Here is a 27,776-nt window from a genome sequence, read left to right as displayed (position 1 = left end):
AACTCTGGCTAACTAGCATCCGATTAAAACCACAGAAGAGTTAAACATGGCACAATAGCATTTTGTATAAAGCAAAGGATTAGTTTTATTTCCAAGTACGAGAAATTTAAGGCTGAATTTCCCCCAAACATAACTCACTTAAAAAAAAAAAAAAAAAAAAAAAAGGCAATCAACATGTGGCAGCATTATTTCTCTTCTCCTCGTACAGTTTCATTGCATACTTTTTTCCAAGTGCAGTCAAACAGAACAGGGGTGAATAGCACAGACGACAAACCTCTAGCTAGTGTTCCTACAGAGTAAAATGAACAGGGAAGCTATGTCTCTGTAAGAAACATTAGAAATTTTAATCACATCTGAAGGTAACAGATAAAAGTGTACAGTACTGAAGAGGAGTTAGAAATTGTATTAGGCACACTCTTAAACAGTATAGTAGGAAAAAAATAGAGGGCTTTTAACAAGCCATTTAAAGCACAATACAAGTATTAAGGCATTAATGCAGGCTTGGTATCCAACCAGCTACGTTAAGGGCATCTTTGGATCTGTGGAGTTTTTTCATCTGCAGGAAATCTCTTCTTTACCTGCAAAGCAAGATGCAATTTAATTACTCCTTTCCATGGAGGTGTTTTACTAATTGAAGACCAGGTTGTTGAGTTAACCACAACTATTTCCATTCCAAAAATGCACCAAAAAGTTGTTAAGAACTGTAGGTAATTCATCTTTATGGAGTTAAAAGAACAATCTCTACTTCCTTGCTTTCCTTACAATTTAATTTCCAAAGTTACGGCAGGTAGTTTTAGTTATATTATGAGCTGGTGGAACAATTATGCTACTCTTAGAAAGTTTCAAGTAATTCTGCTGGCTGTAGCAGCATCCAGCCATCAAGATGACAGACCTTGTGCAAAGGCAGTTCATGGTCTGAGAATACACACTGGAGAGACAAATGTAAGGACAACAGCAGGCATTGCATCACACAGCTTTAAAAGGAAAGAGGCTGCAGCCCTTACTTACCACAGCTGAAGAAGTTTGCATATCCTTACATACTGCTCTCCGAGCCATTAACTTGATTATAGTCAGCCATCTGATGCATCCCTTAAATTAGAGGGATACTGACCACAGAGAAAGACCAAACTTCTGTAATTTGGTATAGATCAATCAAGTCAGCATCCATAGAGGCATTACTAGAATGCAGTAAGCCTTCTGCATGTATTTTCAGCCTGTTCCACTGGTAAAGTTGAATAGGTTTGCTTACACTACCTTCATTTTAAAAAAAAAAAAAAACAAAAAACAAAGAACAACAGTCTCTCTGCTCTGGGAGTTAGTATTTCATTTTCTTTTAACTCCTCACACTCTGTCCATACTAATCCATCCCCACCTCAGTTGAAACAGAGGCTAAAGAGAGAAAGGAGTATATTGCATGCACCTTGAACACTGCAAAGGCACATCTTAGCCAAAAACAACTGATCGAGAAATAAACAGTAGCTGTATTTATGGAATTCTTTGCAAGGTAAGAGAGAGGGACCCCAACTCTTTCACATGGAATCCAATTCACAGCTCCAGTCTGGTGAGAAACTCATCTGGAGCCCCTAAGTGCATAGAAGTGACAGGCAGGACACTGCAGCCTGCCCACAGCAGCCACCTCCGTGCAGCCAGACTCACCCAGCTCTGCAGGGGTAATTGGAACAGGACCATGAAGAACTGTGAGTACTGCAATAGCACATTTCTGCTACCGAAAGGCAAGAATGAACGTGGTATCTAACCATGGTATTTGAGGATTATTATTTGCTTCTACTTCTTCTTTAAACATGCTTTTCCCTCAAGGACTAGAATTTTCATTTTATTTCAAAATTAAATCAATGTAATCACATGCATCAGAGGTTAAAACAAACTACTTCATGTAGCAGCAATGTGCGCACTACATACAACTTAAATTCTCCATTAGTAAGTTTAGAACCCCTCACGTAATCTCTCTGTCCATTCCAGAATGCATTAGTTCCCTCTCCTCCTCAGTACAACTTTAAAGTGATAAGAGGAAAGTGGAGATAAGCCCAGATTCTTGTAGCAGACGCCTAGACTACAAGTGTCATACCTCATCTGCAGTTGGTCTTTGCTGGTAGCAACACACAGTCCGTGTATCAGCCAGGAGTGAGCCCAGTTTTTAAATCCAAGGCATCTGCTTCTCCAGATAACTACACTTCAGGTCTCCATTTTTGCTAACTATTTCTGTGTTACCACCACACAAGAGCAATGAAAATGCACCCGGGACATTCAGCTTGCCCGAGCTACCTAATCACAGGCCTCTGCTTGAAGCAGGGCCAAGTCTGCCTTTATTGCTTGCTGCTTAGAAGAGAAGACGCAGGCAAATCCACATGCCAGTGTCTGACACTACCCCAGTTCGGATGAGTCCTACTTTGAAGCAGCGGAGCTTTGCTTCAGGGTGAATGTTCAGGATGCTTTACAGCCAGCATTTAACTGAACTATAACATCCACTGCCATTTGTCTGCTGCTGCTGGACTTCTGTAAACAGAAGTTAAAGTAATAAGAGCAAAGGAGCAGGCAATTAAAGCAGTAAGAGGAAAAAACAAAAAACAGGTAAAAACCCTAAGGGCGTTCAGCTACTTTGTGTTATCAGCATAAAAACAAAGATCACGGGTAAATCCTTCTGCAGCAAAACCTTCATTTGAACCTTTAATTCTAAACGTTGCCCTTTCAGAGATACCTGAAGTCACCGTGCTACTTTTAATAAAAAACTGTGTATTTTTGCTGGTCATGTCAGTAGGCACGCCTCACAACTGTGACAATGCAATCACCACCAGGCTGAGCTACGACTCAGCACAGCCAGGCTGGCATTGAAATAAAAGCCATCTGCAAGGTAGGTGCTGGCGGTGCACATCGACAGCAGGTGAAGAGCCCCTGGACCTGCAGCTCCCTCTCAGGCTTCCCAGACGAATGGAGGCAACTGGACACTGCCTTGGAAACCCGGACGGTTCTTGGATGAAATGGTGGTGGGCTGGGAGAAGGGCTCAACAGTTGTAAAAGATTAGGAAATCCACTCATGCTAGCTGTTAATGGAGAGGCCCTTCCCTCCTAACTACGTTTTTTCAGTCGGATGAAGAAATGCGGCGTTCTCCCTATAAATACTGCGTGCTGAACACACGTGACCAGGTGGCAGAGGCTATCCAATGATTCAGCCCAAGCCTTTCACAGTGTCTGGCCAAGATTAACACCCAACGTTTGTTTTGTTGCCGTCCCTGGAAAAATCAATATCTCCTGCAAAACAGTTAATGATGCCGAACCTGCTGCTTACACTGCTGTTCAATTTCTCCTGAATCATTTAACATACCACGCGTACTAATAGATGTGAACATACTCACCTGGTCAATAAATTGCAGCAGTGGGCAGCCGTCCTTAAGGCCAGTGATATTTGAGGTACCAGATTGTTTCATTGGTTAACTGCGGCCCAAAGAGAGGGTTGAGTTGAGCCAGAATCGCAATCAGCCAACTGCAAGATAACCCCCCAACCCAAAAGAGAGAACATCAGCCACATTACAGGATTTATTACACAAGGAAGGCTTGGCCAAAGCACAGGCGCTATCAGAGGAGACAAGACAATATTCAGCAAGGGCTTGAATCAGCTCAAAACCTTGCTCAAGCTCTCACAGTGCCTGGATACCAGCAATGAAGACCTGAGACCAAATCGTCCCAGCTGAAACAAGTTGTCCTCTTCCATCTGAAGCAGCACAAAACCACCAACAGCACTCTCGCGTAGTTTCTCTTTGGCAGGAAATATATAACAGTCGGATATATGTGGGTTCAGAATATAGAAACATAAAAAAGTCAGCCCTTTTCTTGGTGCCTTTGAAGCATCCTTTAAATAATCAAAAATAAATAAATAAGTAAATACAACCAAGCTTAGAGAAACCCACTCTCCCTCATCTGCTGTTATTTTCCAGGTACAGCAGCCTGCCCTTGCAAGCCTGGCATAATTTCCATCAGTGCTTGAGCAAAAGTTGATTAAACCTGGCACAGACGTCAAAGAAACAGGGACCTGAAGCAAAATTGTAGACAAACCCCCCAGAACATAAAATAAATCAGGTAATCAATCAGCACAACGACATGCTCATCAGGCACAGCCATCTTGTCATCGCAGCACTCCCAAACCGACGCTGCAGAAGCCACAGCCACCGCCCAGAACAAGAGGAATGCAGTTTGTGGAAAATATCCAGGAAAGCTAAACAGAAATAAATATTCCGCTGCTACAAGACACATTTGCTTTGTAAATATTACAAGGTTCAGAGAGAGCCATGGATGCTTCCCTGGATTTAAGTCTCCGTTAAATGCTAACTGTATAAACACGGTTAGCGAACACACTGGTTCATCTATCTGCTATTTCCAGAACGCTTTGTAAGGAGGAGAAAAAGCAGAGCAGCTTTGTAATGGGAGCTGCCACAAATGGATCAGAGTGCTCAGGCAGTCATGGAAAATTCCACACAAACCTGGATGCTTTGACCAGCAAACGAAGTGCAGGTCGGCTGTAAGAAGGCTACAGCAGCCACGGGCAAAAGGTGTTGGCCAGACTTAAAGACAACGAAACAGTAATACTCTTAAACATTACAAATATTTATTTTCAGTGTTGCTTTCAGTTTTGTGCAAATTAGGGCTCCAATTAAAACGAAGCGCCGAGCTTGCAGCAGTCTATCAGCCACGCAAGCCTTGAAATACCCAACAGAGACAACAAAGCAACCGAAACATCAGCAAGACACTAACAAGACGAGCCAACAGCCACTAGGTTGACTTGCTTCTGGCCTTGCTAACTGAAGTGATGACAACGTATTTTGGAACCCTATTAATCATTACATTAAACTTACTTATGGTAAAAGCAAATTAGTTCTTAAAAATTGCACAGAATTCACTCTGAACGGTTCATTTTCAGAGAGAAAAGATAGAAAAAGGGGTGCCAGAGCACTGTACCATCTGCCTTTAATACCCCGGACTACCAGCAGCGGGAGGAGGACAGAACACTGAAAGCCTGAAGGACACGCTTCTCCTCGCACCGTGCGGCAGGGAGGGACGCTGTGCACCACCACCTCCCCTCACTGCTGCCTGAGCTCAGACCAGCACGGCTGTGCACTAAACGAGCTGGGAGCACGTTCTAAGTATCAGCGTCATCGCCGTGTCACCAGGCTTTCAGCAGAAGCTGTGCACTTTTCTAAAGCTGTTTGTTGGGACCACGCTGGATGCCTGGCTCCGAGCATGGCGGCATTACAGGTCTGTAGCGTGCTCCTCCTCCCTGCACGGCTAGGGCCTCATCATTTACAGCTCTGAGCTCTGTGGCTCCCCTGCGTTCAACACAGGGCTTGAAAAAGCTTTCCCTGTGTCTCGCCAAGTGACAATCTATCGTGACAAGGCAGAACAAAACGCGGCATTCAGAGCAAGACAAAGCAAGCCCCTGTGCCCAACGTGCAGCGTGCTGGAGCTGCTAAAATCAGGTATGGCGTTCGAGCCACCCACGGGTCCTCAAATCCTGCCGGATAGCAGCTACAACAGCTAGTGCTAATTACCCAGCTCGTACAAGGAAACTAAAGTCCCTTATGTTCTACCAGAAAGATTTTTAAAAGGTCTTCCTACCCTAACTGCCATCTGTCTGTGCTGCATGTTACAAATTAAGGTCCTCTTATCTCCGTTTAAATGTCAAATTGGGCAGCCGTATTTTAATCCTTTTAGGATCAGTACCAGATAATATTATTTTTCAAACATCCTGTCCTCTGCTAGTAGAATATCACAGTACTGCTGCAGGAGCTGCTTTGTAAACTGCAGAAGAGATTTAGGCTCTTTAGACAAAACAGTGCAACCTGGAATTTCTGCAGCAGTAACCCCCCACGCTTTACCTTTTATTTTTATCAGAGTGTATGTTCTCCTTTAAAAGGTGGCTGGATACAAAATCTGTACACAAATTACACACACACAACAAATTCCGCACAGAACAAGCACATTAACACCACATGATCCATGTGGTTACTTGAATTGATCACTGTTAAATCGAAACACAGAAAAAAAATAGGTTTAAGTTGAAATGTGATCGACTCAAACTTGGTTAAATTCAGTCTGATTCAAATCAATTTGTCAATCAACTGGTGTTTAATAATAACAGGAAATTCATTTTTTTCCTCTCCATTTCAAATGGAAAGAAAAGATCAAGAACACAAGAGTAGCAGCAGTGGAGTTTCAAACCATCCTATGAAGAAGTAGATAACAGTACCAGCCACCTGTTAAGGACACACAAAGACCTGAGATGAGAAGTTATTTCAGCCCCTAACACTGTATCTGATGAAGAATCCTCAGAAACCATTCTTTGGCCTTTCAGCAAGACTGGAACATTCCATACAGAATTCATGACAACACAATGACTCTGCGATGAGGCAAGTTCTGTCCTGGAACATCGGGTGCAAAATCTGCTTTTTGTTCCATCTTGGCAAGCAGAAACTACACATAAACTTACGTGCTTAACTACTGATGGCTTAGAACACAGTAAGGTTTCCTTCTTTCTTTTTCTTCTTTTTTTCAAGGTGCAATTGGAGAAAGCCAAAGGAAACATGGAACACGAGTTACAGCCCACAAGGTTAAGAATGAAGACAGAGGCACCCACTCACTGGGCATGCAAAAGCAGATTGTAAATCATGTTAATGACATCAGCTTTGTAATAGATCTGCTTCAGTACAAAAAACACAAGACCTACAATGGAAGACCACTGAAAATTTGAAGTGCTCAAAACACTAAGTCAAACTTAGGAAGCTCTGTGACAAATACGTTCCAGATCATAATTGGGAGGATTTTGTGGATGCCACGTGGCCTTGACTTCAAGGAAACTGTCCTTCCTCAAAGAGCAATGCCAAAACCAGCAAACTCTGAACTTGAACTGGAAGACTAGGACATGATTTCTGTTAAAATGCAGCATAGGAAGAAATTCAACAAGGAAACTAAACTTAAATAAATAAATTAAAAAAAAAGCATCCCCCCAATCTTACCATAATCTAAACCCCATTTTGACACTTTTGCCAAAATAAGCATCCAGTTGACCATTCTTACCTGAGCGTTTGGAACCTAGCATGAGATTAGGTTGCTAAATAATTGGTGCATAGGGTAGGGAGCCTTCACGGCCCAAATAAAACCTGAATATCACATTACAAAAGGAAATTAAATGTGCATAAGCCTGTGCAGTAGGCAACCCAACAAGGCCTCTCCTGAAACGTGGCAACACTGATAACGTGGTTTTTGGCTGCCAGTTCTTAGGAATGAATAGAGATGCATTTCTCTAAATATGTTAAGCTCCTCACAGTATGTAAATAATACCTAAATACTCAGCAAAGTATAAATACTATTCAAGTAGTACTTGAAATTACTCAAGTAATCGTTTTATTACTAGTTATCCTGAAAGATCTAATCACTTTCACCAGTCTAATCTCCATACTAAGTTCTTTCCAAGTACCTTTCAAAGTCACTTCTGCACATAGCTTCCCTGACACACTGTCATTAAACTTGTGAATGAATAATCCAGTGACCTGGAAAGGAGCAACATCGAGTCACTGCACTGCAGTACTCAACAGTACGTGCCACAGGGCAATTACACAAAACAAGAGGAATTCTGGTTTATTTTAATGCACTTTCCACCACCAGGAAAACATTTTCTTCTCCATGTTGAAGGCCTTTAGGATCAAGAATTGTAAGGGCTGTCGAGGAACATCACGTATCCAGGCCTCTGTGAGTCATTTGCTCGAGTTTCCTCCCAAATTTCTTACATGAGAAACGTACCTTGATTAAGAGGCAAGACAGTATTTATACTTACAACAGGTAGCAGCAAACAGCACAGGTCACCAGCATCGTGTTGATAACACTGCAAAAAGAACGAGACACAGCTGATTAAGAGTCATGTTGTGACTGACCACAAGATGCATAGGGAAAAAAAAACAAGTTCAGCTGTGATCATATGCAACATGACTCAACGTCAACGTTCTAACTGCTTCCAGCTGAGCACACTGCAGAGGCTAAAACTGCACAAAAGAACTGACACTGGGCAAACAGAAGCATGCAGCAGTATTTAGCTGGAGTAAAATCCAGCGCAGGGAGTGTCCTTGCTCCATTACACACGCTGCCATGTGCACCAGCAAGTTATCCAACTTCTGAAGCTGGATTTTCTAATACCACAGGAAAATATTTTCTTCATGTTCAAAACTCTGCTTACAGAAATCTTCCCTGACAAAGAGATTTCAATTTTTTTTTTTTTTTACCATCGATGTAGATTTTTTTGCACACAGAACAACTTCAAGTGGCCTTGAGATTTTATCTGCAGAATCAGCTTGCTTTCTTACTGAAAGTAAGAAAATAGTGACAAATGACAGTTAAGCTAAGAAGTAAAAGCCGGCCTGCTCTTGGAACTGGCAGTAGTAAGTCTACAGAAATGGTATTAAAACAAGAGGATAGGAAATAAGTTTACACTGAACTTAGTAGCAAAGTGGGGGAGGTTGTTGGTTTGTTTTAATTTCCTTTTGCATACACCCAAAGTGAGTAACAAGAACCCGTGCTAGGTGAGCATCTTCCAACACTTTTGTGACATGGGTAACATTCAATACGTGTGTGTGTATAAAAATGCATAAATAAAAACAACCCATCCATACACATTCATCTGGTCAACCTTCAGACAAGGGCTACAGAACCAGCACAGCCTGCACAGAGCTCCAGGCGCCCCTCCTAACCACATGGTCCCAGGCAGGAGCCATCGCTTGGAAGTTTTAACTAGCACAACGTGAATTCCTAACACTGTTAAAATCTGCACTGACTTTCTTGGTTAGAAGACGAAGAGGCCAATTCAAACACAGCCTTTGGTTGGTGGTTTTTAAACGAAGAAAGAAACGAAACGAGATGAGAAGTTAGCAGGCTATGCACTGTCAGCACAGAATCAAAGACAGAAACGGTATTAAACGATAAGATTGAGGAAGAAGAACAGCAGCGGCCTGTTACTGGTTGCTAAAGGGTAAGATCGAGGAAGCAGCACAGCCCTGCAACACCCACGTTTGCCGGAGCTGAGGCCGAGGCAGGGATCCCTGCCGGTGCCCGCTCCCCACAGCCAGCAGCTCCCCTTCCGCACCCCTCCCGGGGACACCCGAGGCCAGCGAGGTCCCGGGGCACGAACCCAGCTCAAAGCCGGGGCTGGGGAAGGAATTACGGGCAGTGCCTCGGGGGCAGAAGCGAAGGCAGCAGAAGCGAAGGCAGCAGAAGCGAAGGCAGCGCCGGGAGCCCGGCCTCAGGGAGCCCCCTCACAGCGCAGCGAGGCCCGGCCCGGCCCGGCCGCAGCTCACGGGGACGCCTCGGGGGGAGCCTCGGGGCTTGTCCCCGGTCACTCACCCGCGGTTGGGCCCCTTGGGGACGAGCCAGGGCAGGAGGGCGCCGACCACCCCCCAGAAGGCGGTGACGGCCGCGATGGGCACGGCCAGCCCGCTGTACGCCATGGCCGCCGCCGCCGCCGCCTCAGCCGGCCTCGGGCACGGCCGCCGCGGGGCCGCCTCCTCCCCGCCCCGGCGGCCAATCGGAGGGCGCCACGTCACGCGGGGGCGCGCACGGGAGGGGCTGCGGGGCGCGTGCCCGCGAGGAGGGAAGCACCCAAAGGTGCTGGGAGGGGGGGGCAGGGCCGAGCGCGGCGCAGGGGGCACCAAGGGAAGAGGCTGGGGCAAAGCCCAGCACATGCAGTGGCCGCAAGGTGCCCCGTGAAGGCCTCGATGGCCCCACCTGCTGTCAAATCCCATAGATTGGGGGAAAAATGTTAAATGAAGGGGATTGCAGAAAAAGGCTGAGGGCCAGAAATAGTTTGGTTCAAGTAGCCGGTAACATGTTCAATGTGTGTGGCACACAGAATTAACGTCTTCATTTAAAACTGTCGACTTCTCTAAGTGAATGTCAGAGATCAGAAAAAAGTTTACCAGGCACTAGATGTGTTACTGGATTGTACCTGTCCTGCGCCACTCCTCCTGGCTTTGGCTGAAACACACCTCTACAGGGAAAAGGTCAATGGTTTCTTAAAAGCAAAAATGATTAGAAAACTTGTAGGTTACTGGGCTTTTGACATAGCCACCATTAAGCACTAAACTTATAAGTATTACTTAAAACATTAACTTTTAAGCATTAAGTATTTCAACGCTGAGCGGACACTATCAAAACTTGCTAACGCAGAAGACACAACACCAGGTTTAGTTTTAGCAGTTCTTTAATGGTGTCAAATAGAAAACAATCTACTCTTGCATCTTTTCGATTGTTTCTTCCTTGTATTTGCCTTTCTCCTTGCCAACCTGGCGAGATTTTGCTTTACGCTCCAAGATCTTCTTGCGATCTTTGTCCAGCTTTAGCCTTGTGATCACCACCTAGGGAAAAGACAAAGAATTCAGCGTCCTCGGCATGAAGTACAGCAGCCTGACAGCACAGAGCTAACACAGCGTGGCCTGGGCCCATCACCTCCAGCACACTACCAAAGCACAGTTTATTACCACACATTCTTTAAGTTGGTTTGAGTAGAACTGAGGTACCGAGCTGCCCACATGTTCCACAACGCTGCGGTGTATTGATTTCTCCAGGTGCATTCAAGGAATCAAAATATATGGACTGTGGCTTGGATGCATGGCCACATTTGAGCTAACTGAAGAGCAGCCAAATTTCGACCCAGCTACAGAATGAAATCATTACTTTGAAGTAAACCCAAATTCCATCTTTTCATTGGAACGCTGTCTGTTACACCAGGCACTGCTCAAACACGATGGACACTGCACCGGCATACAGCTGACTCTCCTTCCCAGCACCACAAAGGAAAGCAACGGAGCCTGAGGATGCGAGGAAAACAGCCTCAAACTGTGCCAGAAAAGGCTTAGGTTGGCTAATGGGATGAATTTTGGCGCAAGAAGGGTGGTCAGGGCTGGACCAGGCTGCCAGGGAGGTGGTGGAGTTGCCGTTCCTGACACCATTTCAGAGAGGTGTGAACGTGACGCTTTGGGACATGGTTTAGTGCTGGACTCAGGTGGATGGTTGGACTTCATGAGGCTTTTCCAACCTAAATGATTCTATTAATTTCTCCGTGTTTTAAACAATTCTACCTGCATTTTGGAACACTAGAAAACCACGCAGCTGCTGGCCACTGTCGTGTCATTGCTATACTGCCTGGAGTAACCAAACATCTGGCGTTACTGCAGGGAACAATGAAGTCCACGCATCACTGACTCGTACATGGAGAATGCTTTCAAGAACACAATCTGCTACTGACCAGTTGTAAAGTGGACAGGAATTATCAAGTATTACTACCATAGACACACAGAAGATAATCTGCCCAATCCATCCACTACCAGATCCTTAGCGATATTTTGTAACAACGCAGAAGAAAACCCAAGTGCTAATTTTCAGCCCCTGGTCAGCTTCAGTTCTTTTTCTGCCCCCAAAACTGGCAAAGAAATAAATACTTTGATATTATTGAAAGGAACACTTTAAAGATACAATTGACATAATCAAATCCTAGAAAATTGATATAGGCTGCAGTACAGCTAAATGCTCCTGGTTAGTTCCCCTGTGCAGTCCGGTCTCAATCATCCCTTTACATAAAAAAAAGGGCGGGCAAGACACCACTGACCCATCCCACTGCCAGTTTGCAACCAAGTGTTCCCCTGTTCCCATGCATTAACAACTAGAACCTATACAAAGCTTTCCCAAGGTCCAAATCGCAGTTAAGGAGAGATTTCACAGAACCGCAGGACCAGCACAAAGCTCAATTTCTTCCACTGCTATTTATCAGGGAAGTAATACCCAGCTGTAGGTACACTGCTTCCATCAGTGTCACCTTGTACCTCAAATGTTGTTCCTGCACACAGGTCATTAGGCTGTTTTGGAACCATTCTGCTCTGCCTCTCCCGTACATACCAACCCTTCAGACCAGAAAACCTGCTACAACTGGATTTCCTCCACCAGCACTTCAATACCCATGCCCACACGGCAGGCTTGAAGCAGACTCATTTCATCTGCTTCGAACTAGGTTTCCGTCTAGTTGTTCTGTTTAAGTGGAAATGTTTTGCTATTATGACCTAAACAGGCTTTGCCTGTTTTTTGCTAACTCTAAACACTGTAAAACACTTCAGGCTAAAACTAGATTCAGGTGAAATTAGTGCCTAACAGTCGCAAGAACAAATCATAGTTCTGAGCATCTATCCAAACATTTCCAACGCTTCCTTAGTGCAGTGCCAGACACTAACAATGAAGGGTTGTTCTAAACAATCCATTCCCAAAACGATCATTAAAAAAAGTAAAACCATTTGTGCTTTAAAAACGCCAAGCTCTTCCAAAAAGCATTTCACGAACACTTTGAGGTCTGTAGCAACTTCTCCACCAAATAAGCCTCCGAAACATCTGAGAGCTCCTGGTTCCAACCACTACTTCCCTGCTACTGTGACACTGTAGCTTTTCTTTGTTAATTAACGCCCATCCCAATCAATCTCAGCCTGTTATTCCACATGCTGTGACAAAGTTCTACTTATGCAAGTAGCAGATTTTTGATTTGCCAGCAAGGCCTCTTTGTGTACCGCCGATGTCACTTTACACACCTTGCTAGGATGGATTCCCACGTGCACAGTCGTGCCGTTGGCCTTCTCACGCTGCACACGTTCGATGTAGATGACGTATTTCTTCCTGTACACCTGGACCACCTTGCCGATCTGCTGCCCTTTGTAATGCCCCCGGACAACCTACAAGAGAACATAGAAAACGTGTTCCCAAAACTTACAAAATACCCCTGTAATAATTACTAGGCCGTAACAAACACAATGTAATTATCTCAACAGAAAACCAGAACTGCAGAGGTTGAGCTCCCAACTCTACTCACGCCAGAAAGCTATCAGTTACTGGATTCAGGTGATCACTAACATGGAAAATACCATGGATCAAAACTGTCCTTTTCCCTCATTTTGCCTGCAGTAAGCCCTAATCAAGTAACTTCCAATCTTTTCAACCAGAACAGTCAACCTCAACAGTTTTACATCTTAATTTGTCTCTATCATTACATTTTAAAACAAAAAGGCCACCTAACTTCATTCACTTCTAAACTGATCCTGCCCATAGTACAGGTAGCAAACAGCCTACAAAAATGAAATCATTTTTTCACTTTATTCTTTAAAGTCTTTAATCCAGAGTGACCATCAATGCACGCAACTAAATGACACATGTGAACAACGCATATAATTCTACTGCCAGATTTATGTTCCTCTTATCTTCCTTCTCACTGACATGACCTTAAGAAATACTCAACAGGCCAAAGCTATGATTACATTAACTTGTATTATTTTTACAAGACTCATGGCAACGCTGTAGCATCGATTTGAATTTGGCATGGAAAACAAAATATGAATGAACTTCAAGTGTGACAGTACAGCCTGAAAGATACCTGGACTTCATCGTCCTTTCTGATGGGCATCGAGCGGACGTTGTACTTCTGCCGCAACTCCTTGGAGAGCGGGGAGGACATTATTTTTCTTCGGATGTGCGAAGGTGCATTGAAGTGCCGTTTGCGGTTCTTGCTGCGGTCTGAGGTCACAAACGGATTGAACTTCATTTTGGCTGCAGGAAGAACAACAGCATTTTGAGAGACATATTACTCAAACGCATTCCTGTTATTGCCTGCCTATTTTAAGTACGCTAAAAGTTAAAAATGCAGTTGAGCTGTTTTTACTCCCACTCCAAATTTGTACAGCTTTACAATATGAAATTTAAACAAGGTTTAAGGCTCTTCCATAATTGACAATGACCCTATGGATTGTCAAATGTGCTCTGTGTGTGCATGAGACCGTTCTTTCTAATCCAGAGCTAAGTGCACTCAGAGTGTGGGACATCTGATTGAGCAGTCTTAATTTTGCACCAATGTAAACATCTGCTTTATTTATGAAGGGAGCATACGTTTCAGACTTGCAAAGATAGAATACTTGTAAAGCTTAGAGGCTGCAATATTAGTGCAGTGCAATATCAGACTTTGCAGCACGTAACAGATTTGCTAAACGAACTGCATTTGGCCATCCCTAAACCTTAATAACCACGCCTAATGCTGTCTGCCAGGGCACTGCTATGCCGTGCCTGACAGCCTGGCCCCGGGCCCTTCTGTTTGTCCACGCCAAGCCTCCCCGCGCTGCTAACCAGAAGATCTCAGCCTTCCACTGCGTTAGACCATTAAATCAGCGAGGTCTGCGCGGAGCCTGCCCCCCCCCCCCCACCCCCGCGCGCCGCCCGGTGCCGGCACCGGGCCCCGCCTGAGCAGACAGCCCCGGCTGCGGGCCGGAGCGGCCCCTCCGGGCCCAGCGGCGCCCGATCCCGTCAGCAGGGCCCGGTCCCGGCCGCTGCCCGCCCCCAGGCGCGGCCGATGCCGGCGGATGGCGGCCGATGCTCGCAGCCCGCCCGCGGAGCCCTCACCCCGCTGCTGCCGCCGCGCCGCTCGGCCGGAAAGAGAAGGAGGCGCTTCCGCTTCCGGCAAGAGGCCGCGGGGTTCGCGCGAGAGCTCGCGAGGGGGGCGGGCGCCAGCAGCGCCCCCTGGCGGCCGGAGGCCAGCGGTGGAGGCGGAGAGGGAGGGGGCGTGGCCATGCGGGATGTGGGCGTGGCCAGGTGAAAGGGGGCGTGGCCAAGCGGGCAGCCCTCCCCCGCCCCTCCCGGGCCCCCTCAGGGCTCCCCTGAGGCGCCGAGGCCCGGCCCCAGCCCCCCTCAGGGGAGCCCGCCTTTTTTAACCTTCCCCACAACTTCATTTTGTAGGAAATTATTCCCAATTGCTTCATTCTGGTAGAAATGAAGCTTCTCCCCTCAGAGCTCATTCCCAAAGGGAGGTGCTGGGAGTGCCTGGTGTAGGGCAGGAGCGAGGCAGGAGCAGCCCCCCAATTAAAAATAACTAATTACCGAACGTGGTGCGGACACACTGCGCCCATGCTCAGTCTGGCGTAACCCTGCGCAATTCAATCTTCCCTAATTACCTCAGTGTGATTTCCAAATACTGCATGAAGCAAGACGAGACGGAAATTAAAAGGTGGGGGGTCAAAACCGGGGTTATTTTACACATCAACTCACCGAGGAAACAAAGCCAAAACCAGCGAGTTCCAAGCACAATCCACGCACCTCATTTAAAAAAAAAAAAAAAAAAACAAAGGCAAAAAAAAACAACCCCAACCTGAGGTTAGGACACTTGGTACCATGCAAAGCCAAGCACTGAACGTCCAGCCCTGACTCAGGGCTGATTACAAAAGAGCCCCGTTAACCCCAGCAGTGATCGCATTGTGCCATAACGCTGAGCTCATTGGAGCAATAACTAAAAACAAACACAAAAACCCTTTCAGAATGATTTTGCAATGGCAGTGCAACAAGAAAGCAATCAAAACACGAGAGATTTATTTGTAATTGTAGAACTAAAAAGCCTAGGATTTTATTAACATCAGGTTGCAAACTAAAAGGGAAAGGCGAGAACTCCTGAATAAACTCCACTGTAAAAATGCTTTTGACTTGTGCTTTAAACATTGCCGTACCGCGTTACAGGACTACAACCCCTGCCCCTCTCCCCCTTCTTCCGAGGACTATTGAGAAACACCTCATCGCCATATCCCAGCTGGAACTTCAAAGGGCTGTTCTAAAGCAGATACTCATTGCAGTCATTTTCAGCCCCAAAAGTTTGTGTATCACACAACCAGGAAGCAACTTTAAATGAGAAATAGTCAGAAAATTAACTATAAACATTGCCATCTACACTGCAGGTTTCACTTTTTACAGAGCAGTAGTTAAATGCAGATACTTGGTACATCAAACATTCATAAATGCATCTCAATTTTTTTCTTCTCATCCAATTTCCATTTTCTTAAAAAAAAAAAAAAAAAAAAAAAAACACTTTAGCAGTCCACACAGTTCTTGAACATGCCAAAGCACAGCTTCACAGCTTCCCCTAGAGCTGAAATTCCAACTCCACCACCGCAAAGCATCCCGTGCTGCAGGTTCTCATTGTATGATGAAGCGCAGCTTCGAAGAGGTTTATTTAAACCAGAATATACACAAGTGCTAAATATTTTACTTCCTACAGGGATGTCGTTCTTGGAGAACCACAAATACTTCTGTCAAAATACTGATTTGAAAGAGCAAAGTCAAGATGAATGAACACATAAAATCAACAGTTTTCCTTCCCCTATGACTTGAGATTATTGTTGTTTGCATTGATGTTTCAAAGCATCGTTTTATCTCTAGAAAATGTCTGAGAATAGAAGTGAAATCTAGTGACACATGTATGCATGGGGCAGGACTGCTATGACAGTAACCACTGCACTTTTACATTTGGAGAGAAGAGCAAATCCTTCTGTAAATACACGATGCAGCAACATTACCTGATCCAAGCCAGCCATGCCTGAAGGACAAGCGTGCCACAATGTACGGCAGACCCTGGAGTCAGCCTTGGCTTGGTAGTGCTCAAAGGCTTAGACCTGGCTTAGAGAACTAAGGTGCAGACTGTTTCTTCAGCAGAGCTTCGCCAGAACTTTATTAGAATTTGGTTTCCACATTTAGGAAAAAAAAATAAAGTGATTTATTACATTATTGCAGTGGACATTTTGGCAGAGAAAGCAAGCACATTGAAGTATGCATCTGTTATTTCCAAAAAAAGCGAAACATTTTCACTGATCTGGTTTAAAGAACTGGCCTGGACTGCGCAGAAGGCAGCGTTTAATTCAGATGATGGGGGGGAAGGAGAAGGGCAGAAATTACACACCGGAGGCAGGAGACACGCAGGAATCTGCAACCAACTTTTCTAGTTTGTGTTGAAGAAATTATAACAGGGAAGAAACTTCAGAAAACTGACAGCGCAATCCACCGTGCTGCAGGGATCTTCTCTTGCATCACTCAGAAGGATGCCCTGCTAAGACATTAACATTGCATCCCTGAAATCCATCAAGTTCGCATGCTGTAAGCAAAGATCCAACAAATTCAAGAGGAAAAACTAGGATTTTTTTTGCTTTAAGTTTCAGTTGGTGACAGTGGATCAGAGGAAAGAAATCCTTCAGGCAGCAGGAGAAGGAATTGCAATGGAAAAACCCCAGGCTGCCACTAGGCAGCCGCCGCCACCTAGTGGGTACTGCTCGTGGACAGACGGACACGCGCACCGAAATGAAGACAAGCATCTCGTTTTCAAGTTGATTTTTGTAAATGGCAAAAATGTATAAAATCTATCCATACATTAACAGATACAGGAAATTACACAGTCCAGTTTACACCTAAAGGAACAGCAATCAGTCCATAATAAGAACAAGGAAAAGTTCCAATGCTGTAACTGGTCAGGAATCACTACAGGGCAGAAAATGGGCCAGGGTAGGGCGGGGGGGTTGTTGGCCTTTTTATTCTTAGGGGGGTGTGGGCATGTACGTGTGTGTGCAGATAAAACTGGCTACCTTCCCTACTTCCAAAAGAATGAGACAATTTCAACAGACATGTATTAGGAATACTTTTGAAATGTATTTGACTCTAGCATTAACACTGAATATTCAAAGATTCATATTATTACAACAAAATGTTTGGATACTTTGGCCTCCAGGAAAAGGCAATGGACAGCAGATATTATCCAAGAGAAATCCTGCACCCGTCTTAGAATTTATACCATCGATTGAGTTAAGGATTTTAATTTGTTATGATTTTTGTCTATCCTGGAACACTTAAAATCTGTGTATCCTCGGCTCAGACACTCACAAAGCATGCAGAGACTGTTACTACTCAAGGAACATTTAGGAGGCTATGCAGAATGCACTGGTGGGCATTGGTCTCATTATTAGTGAACTCATGTCTACTGTTGCATACAAGCCACGCTTGGCAGTAGCTTCCCCCTCACACCTCCATTTCCTGGAGGTCTCAGAAGACGAGGCTTGAATGAACGGGCATGGAAGTTCAGGTACCGTTTTAAGGAATAGAAGAAAATTGCTAGCAGGGGCCGGGTTGTGGGAATGCCTGCCCTGCTGTCGGTGTACCTGTGGGCAAACAGTGTCAGTCTGGGGCTCAGGAAAGATGCCTGATTGGATTTTAAAGAAACAGGTAGGCACCTTGAACCGTGAAGAGACAGACTTCCTGTGTTTTCCAGGTGTATTCAATATACACACACAAAGCAAGACAGTAAGCTGTGCTCATCCACCCAGAAGACTGCATCATTTTTCTGGACACATAGAATGGGCAACCCCTTTTCAAAATAACAACAACAGTAATAATAATAATAATAATATTAAAGCAGAATTGCAGAGTCCAGACTGCTGGGTGGTCTGTGTTTAAAGAAACAAACACAGAAGAAATTAAAAAAGCTAATGCTGTAAAGACAACTATTCCCTTTCAAAGCAAAGGCCACATAAAACTGTGTTGCTCGGTTTGGTTTTTACTTCATGCCACCTGTAAACACAAGACTGGATATTCAGTTTCTGGGAAGAAATTAAACCACTTTTACATCCAGAGTAAAAGAAAGGCCCTTCCTCTGCCTGGATCACAGATCATCCAGGAAAAAGTAGCTGGGGGAAAGCTTCCTTTTCAAATTTGCTCATTTCATTAGAAAGGTCATATCTGAGCAAAAGAGCTTTCCATAAAAGCCCAAGACATTTCTTGATGTTATTTCTGCCCTCTGTCTCTAAAGCTTGCTACAGGAACTAACACTTTCCATTCCTCACCAACAGATACATCACCTTTTTGGCACCACGGGTGGAATTTCTTCCTAATGTATAACTTTGCGTTATATAAAAGTCGATTGTCTAATCATGCAAATCCAACAAAATCCCAAAAGTGCCAAAAGACAGCTTAACTCTTTGTAATCTACTACCTAGTTTGTACACTCCCATCAGAACCTCCCACAGACGATACTGTTCTCCTTACTTAGATCTGACAGTACATTTCATATATAGCATTTCAACCTGTTTCTGGGGGGAGAGAATCAAAATCTAAGCCCTGATTCCATTGATTTTATTTTTTTTTTTTCTTCTCAGAGCTCTGAAATGCATGGAAATTTCTTTGATTTGTTGAAGAGGTCTTCACTGAACAGCCTCATTAGAGAAAAACTTACTGATTCAATCAAATAGAAAATAAAGACAAAAACAGGTAGTGGTAGGTTTCTCAATCTTTGACCCTGTCCTTGGAGACGAGTTTCACTGCTACTGCATCTTCCCCAGCTGGATCTTCTTCCAGGCTTCTGATGCTGTGAAAATGCAGGAGTCAAGGATCCCAGCTACAGTAAACGTTCCCCCAATGATGGCACATATCTGAAACACACAAAAGAGGAAACAAACGTTAGCAAGGAGGCAAACATTTACGCAGCTTGAAGCTGAGAGGAAAGATATTGCCTACTGCTAGGGTATCTTCTGGAAGCATGCTAAGAACTGAGTAACAGTGCAGTAATTACATGACAATCATTCAGGAAAATTGTTCTCTGTAGTGGAATAATTTAGTGTTATCCAGAATCATCACAGCTTGAGCCAGTCATAAAACCCAGCTCCTAGGAGTACAGCATAAACGCTGTTCTTTTCCAGGCTGAACTCCACCTAACAAAGCTTTCTAGAAGCTCTGTGTTGCTCACATCTTCCTACTACTGTTTTCTATTATAAATATCACGGCCTTGTAGTCTTTTCCCTATTTCACAAGATACAGCATTTGCAAACAGGCAAAAGACACTTAAATAGCATGTTAAGGATAGTGACTAACAGAAAAAAGTAGCTACCAGTGACACCTACAGCTAAGTCTGTCTAACACTTTCCATTACAAGGGCTGCTTACAAAAGCTCTGCCAACTTAACCGCTTGTGAGCCAAGGTTTTCCATACAAGAAGTCTTGGGTAGAATTACATAAACATACAATCATTTTCAAGAACAGATGTAAGGAAAAGTTTAATCTTCTGATAAGCGTAACAGCCTAAAGCAGTTCTCGAAGGTTAGAAAAACACAGCAGTATTCTAAAATGTCAAACTAACGGCAACTTGGCATGGAGCACCCAAAATCAGGGGGCACCAGTTGCAGGCACTGCACCACATCGCTTCAACTCTTTTATCTATGAAGTGGGGACAAGGCCAAAATTGCCTCCTAGGGAAACCACGAAGGAAAACGCCTTTGAAGTGTCCAATACCACGACAACAGCTGTCTCAGAGTCCTTGTGGAAGCACACAGCCTGAGGCTGGGTTAACACAGACCACCCGAGAGCAACACGGTGGTAGGCAGGTGAACACCGCACGATGGGAAGGAACGGTGCTCCCGGGGTGCCACCCCACCACACACCGAGCTGGGCTGGGCTCACATGGAAAGTGTGATGCACAGTAACATAACCTAATGACATTTAACAGCTAAGTTCTAATTACACAGGACCTGGCATTTCCTAACGCCCACATTTTTTGACTTTGTAACTGTGATGCTCTTTTAATTCGGGCTTTTGCATGTAATTCATTGGGTAGGATTAGGTGGCTCTGAGGAGGAGAGACAGTGGGTCAGCGAGGATGGGACACGACGCAGGGCTTATCTCCTGAGAAGGGCCTGCCTAGGAAAAGAGGAGCTGGCTGTGAGCGAGAAAAGCAGGGCTTCAGGGAAATGCAATGCAACTAACGCAGAGGGGAAGCGGAGCCACACTGACCTACTGTGTCCCAAAACCCACTAAATCCCATGGGCAGAGTTACAGACAAAAGAGCAACGTAAGAGCAGCAGCGTTGGGTTCAGCATGGAGTTCACAATGGCAACAGAACAAATGGGTCATTAATGACGACTGAAGGCAGAGAGAAATACATCACTCATTTAGACACATATTTATAACCAGGGTATTTGTGTGTAGTCAGCTCAGTGAGACGTGGAGAAGCAGCAGGGACAACAAGGCAAGGTAAACATGGCTTTTTGAGGGATGGCTGGCATTCCAGAAGATAAGGGCTTCAGAAACCAGAGCAGCAGCCTGAGGCAAAGGGAACAAGGCCAGCTCCTGCCCTCTGTGTCCCCCAAATCCCCACAGCCTGACACAGGGTGATTTTTCAGGGAAAATGACAGCAATGGCGTTGGGTTAGTTCAGTTCAGAGCAGCTCAGCTGACGGGAGATTTTACTCTGCAAACAGCAAAACCGTCCAACACGAAGATTTTGCATCATACGGTAGGAAAATGTGACTTCAGTGCAGCAGCGCAAGGTGGGGGGGGAAGAGAAAAAAAATATATATTCATCTGCACTGCTCCGTGCTGCTGAGCGTTTATGACTCACACACACCTGGCACTCGCTTGGAGCCTGCCTCCAAGCACGCACACAGTGCTCTGCTTTGTTGCGACAAAAAAAGGCAGCGCCAGGGTTGGTCTCTAGGTCAGCACGGAAGCTGCACCACCACACTCCTGGATCATCGCTGCTCTCATACGTACGGAGCTCTGTTCCTTTGCAGCGCTGAAGGAAGGCAGGCATCGTGCCCTTATTCATATTTAATGGGGTTTTATGCTGCGAATGATTTGTTCTTGGCCCCAGGAGTTTGACTCAGGTCTAAGCATTAAAGGAGGAAGGAAAAGGAATACAGAAATGTAGTCATTACAGAAGTGAGAGACCATGCAACATGGGACGTACAAGAGGCTTTTTAACAGCATACGATTATCGGACAGTTGCTGGGATGCAGGCTAAGTCCAAAGCAGAACACCAACAGATATGCAAGAGGCGAGGATGCAAGCAAGACGACAGAAAGGCAAAGGTCAGATGTGACTGTGAACCTCTGGCAGGTCTTAAATCTGGGGGTGATTTAAAGGACAAAGGAGACCAGTAGGAGCACCACACAATTCCTGATACAGTAAGCTGCAGAATTCCACCCAGAGGCTTCTGGCTGACCTGCAGCACATCTTGTAAAACTACACTATCTTGGCTCTACAAAAATCCATGGGACTGAGTCTGTGCTACCTGTTGGCAACAAGTCCCACAGCGGAAATAATTCTCCCTGAAACCCATATCTTCCCATTACTTCCAGCTTAATTCTTTTCACACCTAGCAGGCTGACTAGTCCTATCATATCAGGAAAAAAAATAGACTGTTTTTTCTTTTCTTGGATTTTGAACGCTTCACCAGAAATTTGGCTTGTTTTCTGCCTGCTGTCCCCTTCCAGTCCCTAGACTGACCTCACGATAAAACGCTTCTGTCAGCTTGGCCACTTGCAAGAGAACTCATGAATTTTCAGCAGTGAAACTTTCCCCTCTGCACCACAACCTCAACCACAAGGCTATGAATGGCTTCTCTTTACTGGGATGTATCTTGATTTTACACTGTATGATTTAACGGGCAAAAACTACTGTGTGTAACACTGTGCTAGGTGTGTGGTTAACCCCAGGATCCATGGCAAATTCACAATGTGGCAACAGTGGCAGCACTGATTTACAAGCAATTCAAAACCCTCCTTAGTACTGAATTTTCTGAAGTGTGACATGTAAAGTAAAACCTACCCTAAACCAATGCCTTTTGTCCTACCCAGGAGGCACCTCTAGCATGGTACAGAAAATTAGGATAATTCTGAGTACCACAAAAGCCAAGGAACAGGCACGAGTTTGAGTGCTGAAATACACAGTGCAGTGGTTCAGCTGGGAATACAGAGGGCCAGCGACCAATGCTAGGCATGCCACCCTTAGCAGCACTGAAATTTTTGGGAGGCAAGTGCAATACCAACAAAGAGCATCAGATAACCTTCCCAACAGCAGAATGAAATTCCTTGGGCTCTCTGCTGAGCAGCCAATACCCTTTCCACCTGATCACTCCACATGGGATCGTCCCTTTTCAGCGTTATCTGTCCCTCCAGTACCAACACTGCTTACCCTGACACACCATGCTACATCTCCAACCCTGCTGAAGTTTCTTTCAAACCCTAAGGATCCTCTCACTTCCCCAGGACACACTTATTATTCTGGAAGTCACACGGGTGCCTTAGTAAGTAATCTGCTCGATAAAAGGTGTCACAGCACCCACCCCAGAGCCCCTCTTGTAATTTTAAAATTAAGCAGCTGCTGCTCAGAAAAAGCTGACGCGTTTGCACAGCCCCATTCAGGAACGACTCCAGATGCCCCAGCACAATGGGCCAGATGCCTGGGCCAGGTAGGTGCAGCCTCAGCCCAGTGGTGATGATCATGAACCGGTCTCCAAAGCAACTGTGATGCAAAATGCCACGCAGGAAATACAGGATGGGGCTGGAGCAGCGGAAAGGACAACAGAGCAGACTGTGTCATCAAAACAGGGCAAAGAAACCTAGGACAAAAGGTGTGCTAATCCTCTGCAGCCCTGCTCCCCTCCAACCTTTCCGGTGCCACCTGGAATGCTCTAACACCCACGCCAAGTCAGAGCTGCCCTAGCGTAAAACTTTCCTAGCCTAAACGGATGCGAGAGCAGATCGTCTGCACTAGGGCCAGATGGGTCGTGCTGATAGCCACGGCACAGCACCTGTAACAGGATCAGCTGCCTTTCAGTCAGCCCCGTCTGAAAAGGGTCTGGAAAACCTGTGTCTGACACGCTGCGTAACAGCTCCTGCAGATACCATTGCCACCCGCACGACTCCACAGGAAGGATGTTAAATTGGCACGGCCCCAAGTGAGCTGCTTCAGACTACAGCCAATTAAGACTGAAGTAGACAAAAATCAATTCTAAATCTCTTCTTCAGCAATCTAGCAGCCAGAAAGCACCTAACTGTACAGACAGGACGGGGCAAAGCTCTAAGTGGGCGATCCTAAATCCAAAAGGTCATCGTGGCAATCAGAAAGGAAAGCCTCTCCTCTGAACTCCTGGTGTGAGCTCTGAAGCACAGCATCACATTCAACAAAGATGCTATTTATATGCATACAGGGGCATATCAGCAGTAAATCAATACTAGCAGCAGACACGACAAAGAATAGTGCCAGCCATCAGTGATTTCTAAACATTGTTTCCTGTTAAAAACACCTCCACACTTCCACCCCCACCAAGAAGCTTAAGTAACCTACGAGAGCATAGTGCTCAGGAAAGAAATACATGTAGAGGCAGTGTGAGATGCCAAGTAATAAAATGCTGATGTTTGACCTTTTTTAGGATTATCTTTGGAAGCCAGACATACATGCTAAGATGAGAAGGTCTTAAACCATGACTTTTAGGTTTTGCTTCAAGCCCCTCTGTCTCGGTATGTGTGTATCCTGAAGATCACACACATCTCCGATGCTAAGTGAAAAGAATTTGGTGTTTATCAGAAACTGCAAAATCAAAATCCGTAAGTGCAACATAGCCACACTGTTTATGTTACTTCCAATTAAAATATTCAAACAATTTAAAAATCAAAATCCGAGGTCTTCATTCCAGACAATTTATCAACTACTTCATGTTGCATCATGCCTCACTGGCACAAAGGGACTGCAGTTTACATTTTAAGCCAACTCCCTCAAGACATTTTTTTAAAGTTCTGGAAGATCTTGAAATAACTCTTAGCCTAACTAGCAGTTTGGACAGTACAGCTTTGTTACAGATGCTGAGATCAGTACTGCAGGATGTTATCTGGATAGATCAAAACACAGCTGGTCAGGAAAACACCTCTGGAATTTGATAATGCTGCTCTTCTCCACTTCTGCCCAGGAGCAGAATTCTGGAGCTGGCATACCCATTTAAACCAAGCAGCTATACTGAATAAAACTGCCTTGTCTTCTCTCCAAGTTAGACCTCATCATCAGAGAGGTCTTACTGAAGCCTGCTTTACTGCACACCACATTAGTTTTAGTTCCAAGTTTCTGACATGCTGCAATCATGCTCATCCTGCCTAGATAGAGTTTGGCATTTCTGTAATAGGGTAATTTTCTTCAAGTTGTCGGAGTATAGGACTTACCGGTTACCTCACTTACACTTCAGTACAAGCGTGGTGATGCACTGCTTTATTTCAATTATGTCATAACGCTCTGAAGCAGAAACTCAATTTTTTCTGGGAATGTAAGGCTCAGAAAAGAAATGGAAGGCAGGCGGGAAAAAGGAGAACCAGAGATTTAGAGTAACTCACCGATGTTATAAACCTGTACAAAGGCTGTCGCCTCTCTGTGTATTTCACTGTGATGGGGCTCAAATCGTAGCGAAACCAGATAGCTGGGATAATGCGGCCAGTGTGACTGTAGGCTACATACTCCTAGAAGAGAAAGTGGGGAAAAATGTCACAAAGTGTGAGCAGTCTCATTCCATGTACAGCATCTGCAATAAAACAGCACCTGTGGATCTGGTCCTTAACTGGCTGTTCTGTACTAATGATCAGACAAAGAAATAAATAGCTAATTCTAGTATGATATTTCTTCCCCTATCCTTTTCAAAGAGGAAAATAATTTCTTCAGAGTGTGATTATGATATAGATGGGCACAGAGTGATGATGTTATGTTCACCTTCATTCAAAGTTACAGAAATAAGCAGAAAGACGGTCACTGATTAGCCTAGCTTAGATCTGCTCTACTGAAATGCAAGGAGTCTCTAAATGGTTGCAGATGAAGTTTTTGTACTGTCAACATGTAAATTATATGCTGGGACATTCATCAAACAAACAGAACTTAGTTTGCAAGAACCTGAAAATCCCTGCTTGTCTATGCCCTCAGAATAGCAAGCGGCAATTCCTGTCTGTGAGGCCCCCTTCACATGGGGACCAACAATGTGAATGCTTTGCTCACTACTCAGTATGAACCACGTAGAGCCCTTAAAGCAGCTCTTTTAAAGACCCATTTAGTGGGTTTAAAAATCATGCTGAAAGCTGGAATGAAGCTGTATACAGAAAAATATTGGCAAAGGTTACAAAAATATTTCAAGCTGGTTCAAGAGACCCATCTTTAGATTTCCATTGATAATCTCCTTTAAGCCATTTAATTAAGAAGAGGCACAGTGCTACGTATCAGCCACAGGACAACGCCCTGCTAAGACATAGTGCACAACACCAATGTAGAACAGATACTAACATCAGCTTAGTATCAAGTGTTACATCTTTCTGAGCTAATATTTTGTCTGTGCTCTCAGTGGAAACATCTATCAAGTTTCAAGCAGCAGGACACTGATCTCAACTGACAAGCGAAACCAAAGAAAAATCTGCTAGGAACTCAGGTCAGAGCCATCAGCATTTGCATGGCACACACCGCCTCTTTACCCAGCTGCTCTTCCCTTCTTTTATCCCTGTGACATGCCTGCCAACTCAGATGACCTTTTCAGTCTCAGTTCTCCATGCAGAGGCAAAGACAAGCTTGTATATTTTGGAAAGAGGAAGAAATGACAAGCAATATGACACCCATGAGCATGATACAAAAAAGACAACTACTTTTCCCTCTGAGATCAGAGGGAAACAATGAGCCAGCATCAATCTCTTACCAATCTCTTTCACTGGTCCCACATAACTCCCAAATTTTGCTCTATTTAGGTTGGGGTTTTCTGTTTGTTTATTTCCCCTCCATGAATGACAAGAAAAGTAAAATGGTGCTGAAATGTCAGGATATTTTCAGGACTCTTATTTGCAGACATTTTCTGCAGCATATGTTGAGAGCGGCTACCTGGAGAAGTGAGGAAAAAGGATCTAGCAGCTAAAACTTTCTTCATGTCATCATACTAGCCAACCTATGCCAGACTATTCCAATGGCTTCCAATTCCTTTTTCCCACTAATGAGAAAGGCAGTCAAAGACTAAAAACAGTGATATGAAAATTTTCATTTTTAATGAGAAGAAAATGCAGAGGCAGTGCTGTTTCTCTGCTCTTCAGTTTTGACAGAACTGACTTCATTTCTTCCTTCCTCTCCTGTTTTCTCCACCAGCAATTCTACCTTAATGAGTCAGTCTTGGCTGAACTTGCAACCATGTTCACAGAAGTGTCAAAAGCTCCTGCTGTCTGTTTTCCAAATTACTTTCAGAGCTTGTGTCACAAGAGTCTTATCAGAACAGCAGTGGTGACATAAAGCAGAAAGAAGACATTGTTATCTGAATAGAGAGAGACATCCAAATCATTGGGACAAGCAAACCCCAAAATCACTAGACAGGAACACTAATCTGAGAACTAGCCCATGAAAGTGTGTGTTTGAATCTCAGTTATGACACACTAGCAGTCATTAGCTATTAGAAACAGATTCTGGACTTTCACTTAGCACCTGGGTAGCAAATTATTTTAAAATGAATGAGGAATTTTACCTTAATAATTAAATATATTTTTTAAAGAAGAAAGTTCAATACATTTTATTATTAAAATGCAAGTATCTACACATTTATTGTAAATTCATTCAAGAATTATAAAGTTACAGTAACTATCATAATCCAGTATAATAAAGTAGATAACGTGAACTAGTCGAGCTTTGCATATTTGCTGCTGCAGATTCAATGGCTGAGTATCAGAAAGCAACATTTGTAAAATGCTGAAAATTCTGGTACAAGTCTTTTCTGCTAATTCAGAGAGTGTTATTTCCTTCATTTCAGTTTATTTAGCTACTTTTATACTGGCTGTTTTCTGAGTTAATAAAAAAAATACTGGAATTGAAAAATTAAAGAAAGCCCAAGAATTCCTATCTCCCCTTCTGACACACACTTAAAATGCAATGTAATAGGAGAGATCTACTACTTATAAAATCCTGAAGAAGAAAAAAATCAGAAATGAGTCTCCTCCCTAGTCAGCTCAACTAACTGACTGAATTTCATAAGCCAACTAGTAAACCAGAACCAGGAGCAACACAAAGCCCTACTCTGAAGAGCTTCAGTTCCTCCTTCTCCCAGCAGAGGCTACTGCTCACCTACAAACAAATGTACATG

At 44.4% G+C, this 27,776-nt stretch overlaps 3 protein-coding genes across 3 annotated transcripts in view; all 3 read right to left on the bottom strand.

Moving 5' to 3' along the window:
• Positions 1–321: 321 nt before the first annotated feature.
• Positions 322–9,557, bottom strand: ATP6V0E1 (ATPase H+ transporting V0 subunit e1). The gene is made up of 4 exons (XM_082771674.1): positions 9,397–9,557; positions 7,841–7,888; positions 3,372–3,499; positions 322–578 (listed from the first exon to the last, which is right to left on the bottom strand). Exons 1-3 carry the CDS (start codon positions 9,498–9,500, stop codon positions 3,406–3,408), a joined length of 246 nt encoding a protein of 81 aa, XP_082627800.1. The 5' UTR covers positions 9,501–9,557; the 3' UTR covers positions 322–578; positions 3,372–3,405.
• A 677-nt stretch (positions 9,558–10,234) lies between these two features.
• On the bottom strand, positions 10,235–14,534 carry RPL26L1 (ribosomal protein L26 like 1). The gene is made up of 4 exons (XM_082771260.1): positions 14,473–14,534; positions 13,457–13,629; positions 12,621–12,761; positions 10,235–10,406 (listed from the first exon to the last, which is right to left on the bottom strand). Exons 2-4 carry the CDS (start codon positions 13,622–13,624, stop codon positions 10,278–10,280), a joined length of 438 nt encoding a protein of 145 aa, XP_082627386.1. The 5' UTR covers positions 13,625–13,629; positions 14,473–14,534; the 3' UTR covers positions 10,235–10,277.
• A 1,367-nt stretch (positions 14,535–15,901) lies between these two features.
• The window catches only part of ERGIC1 (endoplasmic reticulum-golgi intermediate compartment 1), a 58,922-nt gene continuing 47,047 nt past the window's right edge, over positions 15,902–27,776 (bottom strand). The window contains exons 9-10 of the mRNA XM_082771526.1: positions 25,024–25,146; positions 15,902–19,301 (exon numbers count right to left, since the gene is read on the bottom strand). Of these exons, the coding sequence (XP_082627652.1) occupies positions 19,194–19,301; positions 25,024–25,146 (231 nt within the window). The 3' untranslated portion in view covers positions 15,902–19,193. The remainder of the gene's footprint in view (positions 19,302–25,023; positions 25,147–27,776) is intronic.

This window comes from Aythya marila (assembly GCF_965140915.1).
Source record: "Aythya marila genome assembly, chromosome: 14".
NCBI lineage: Eukaryota > Metazoa > Chordata > Aves > Anseriformes > Anatidae > Aythya > Aythya marila.
This window is presented reverse-complemented; position numbering and strand designations above follow the sequence as displayed.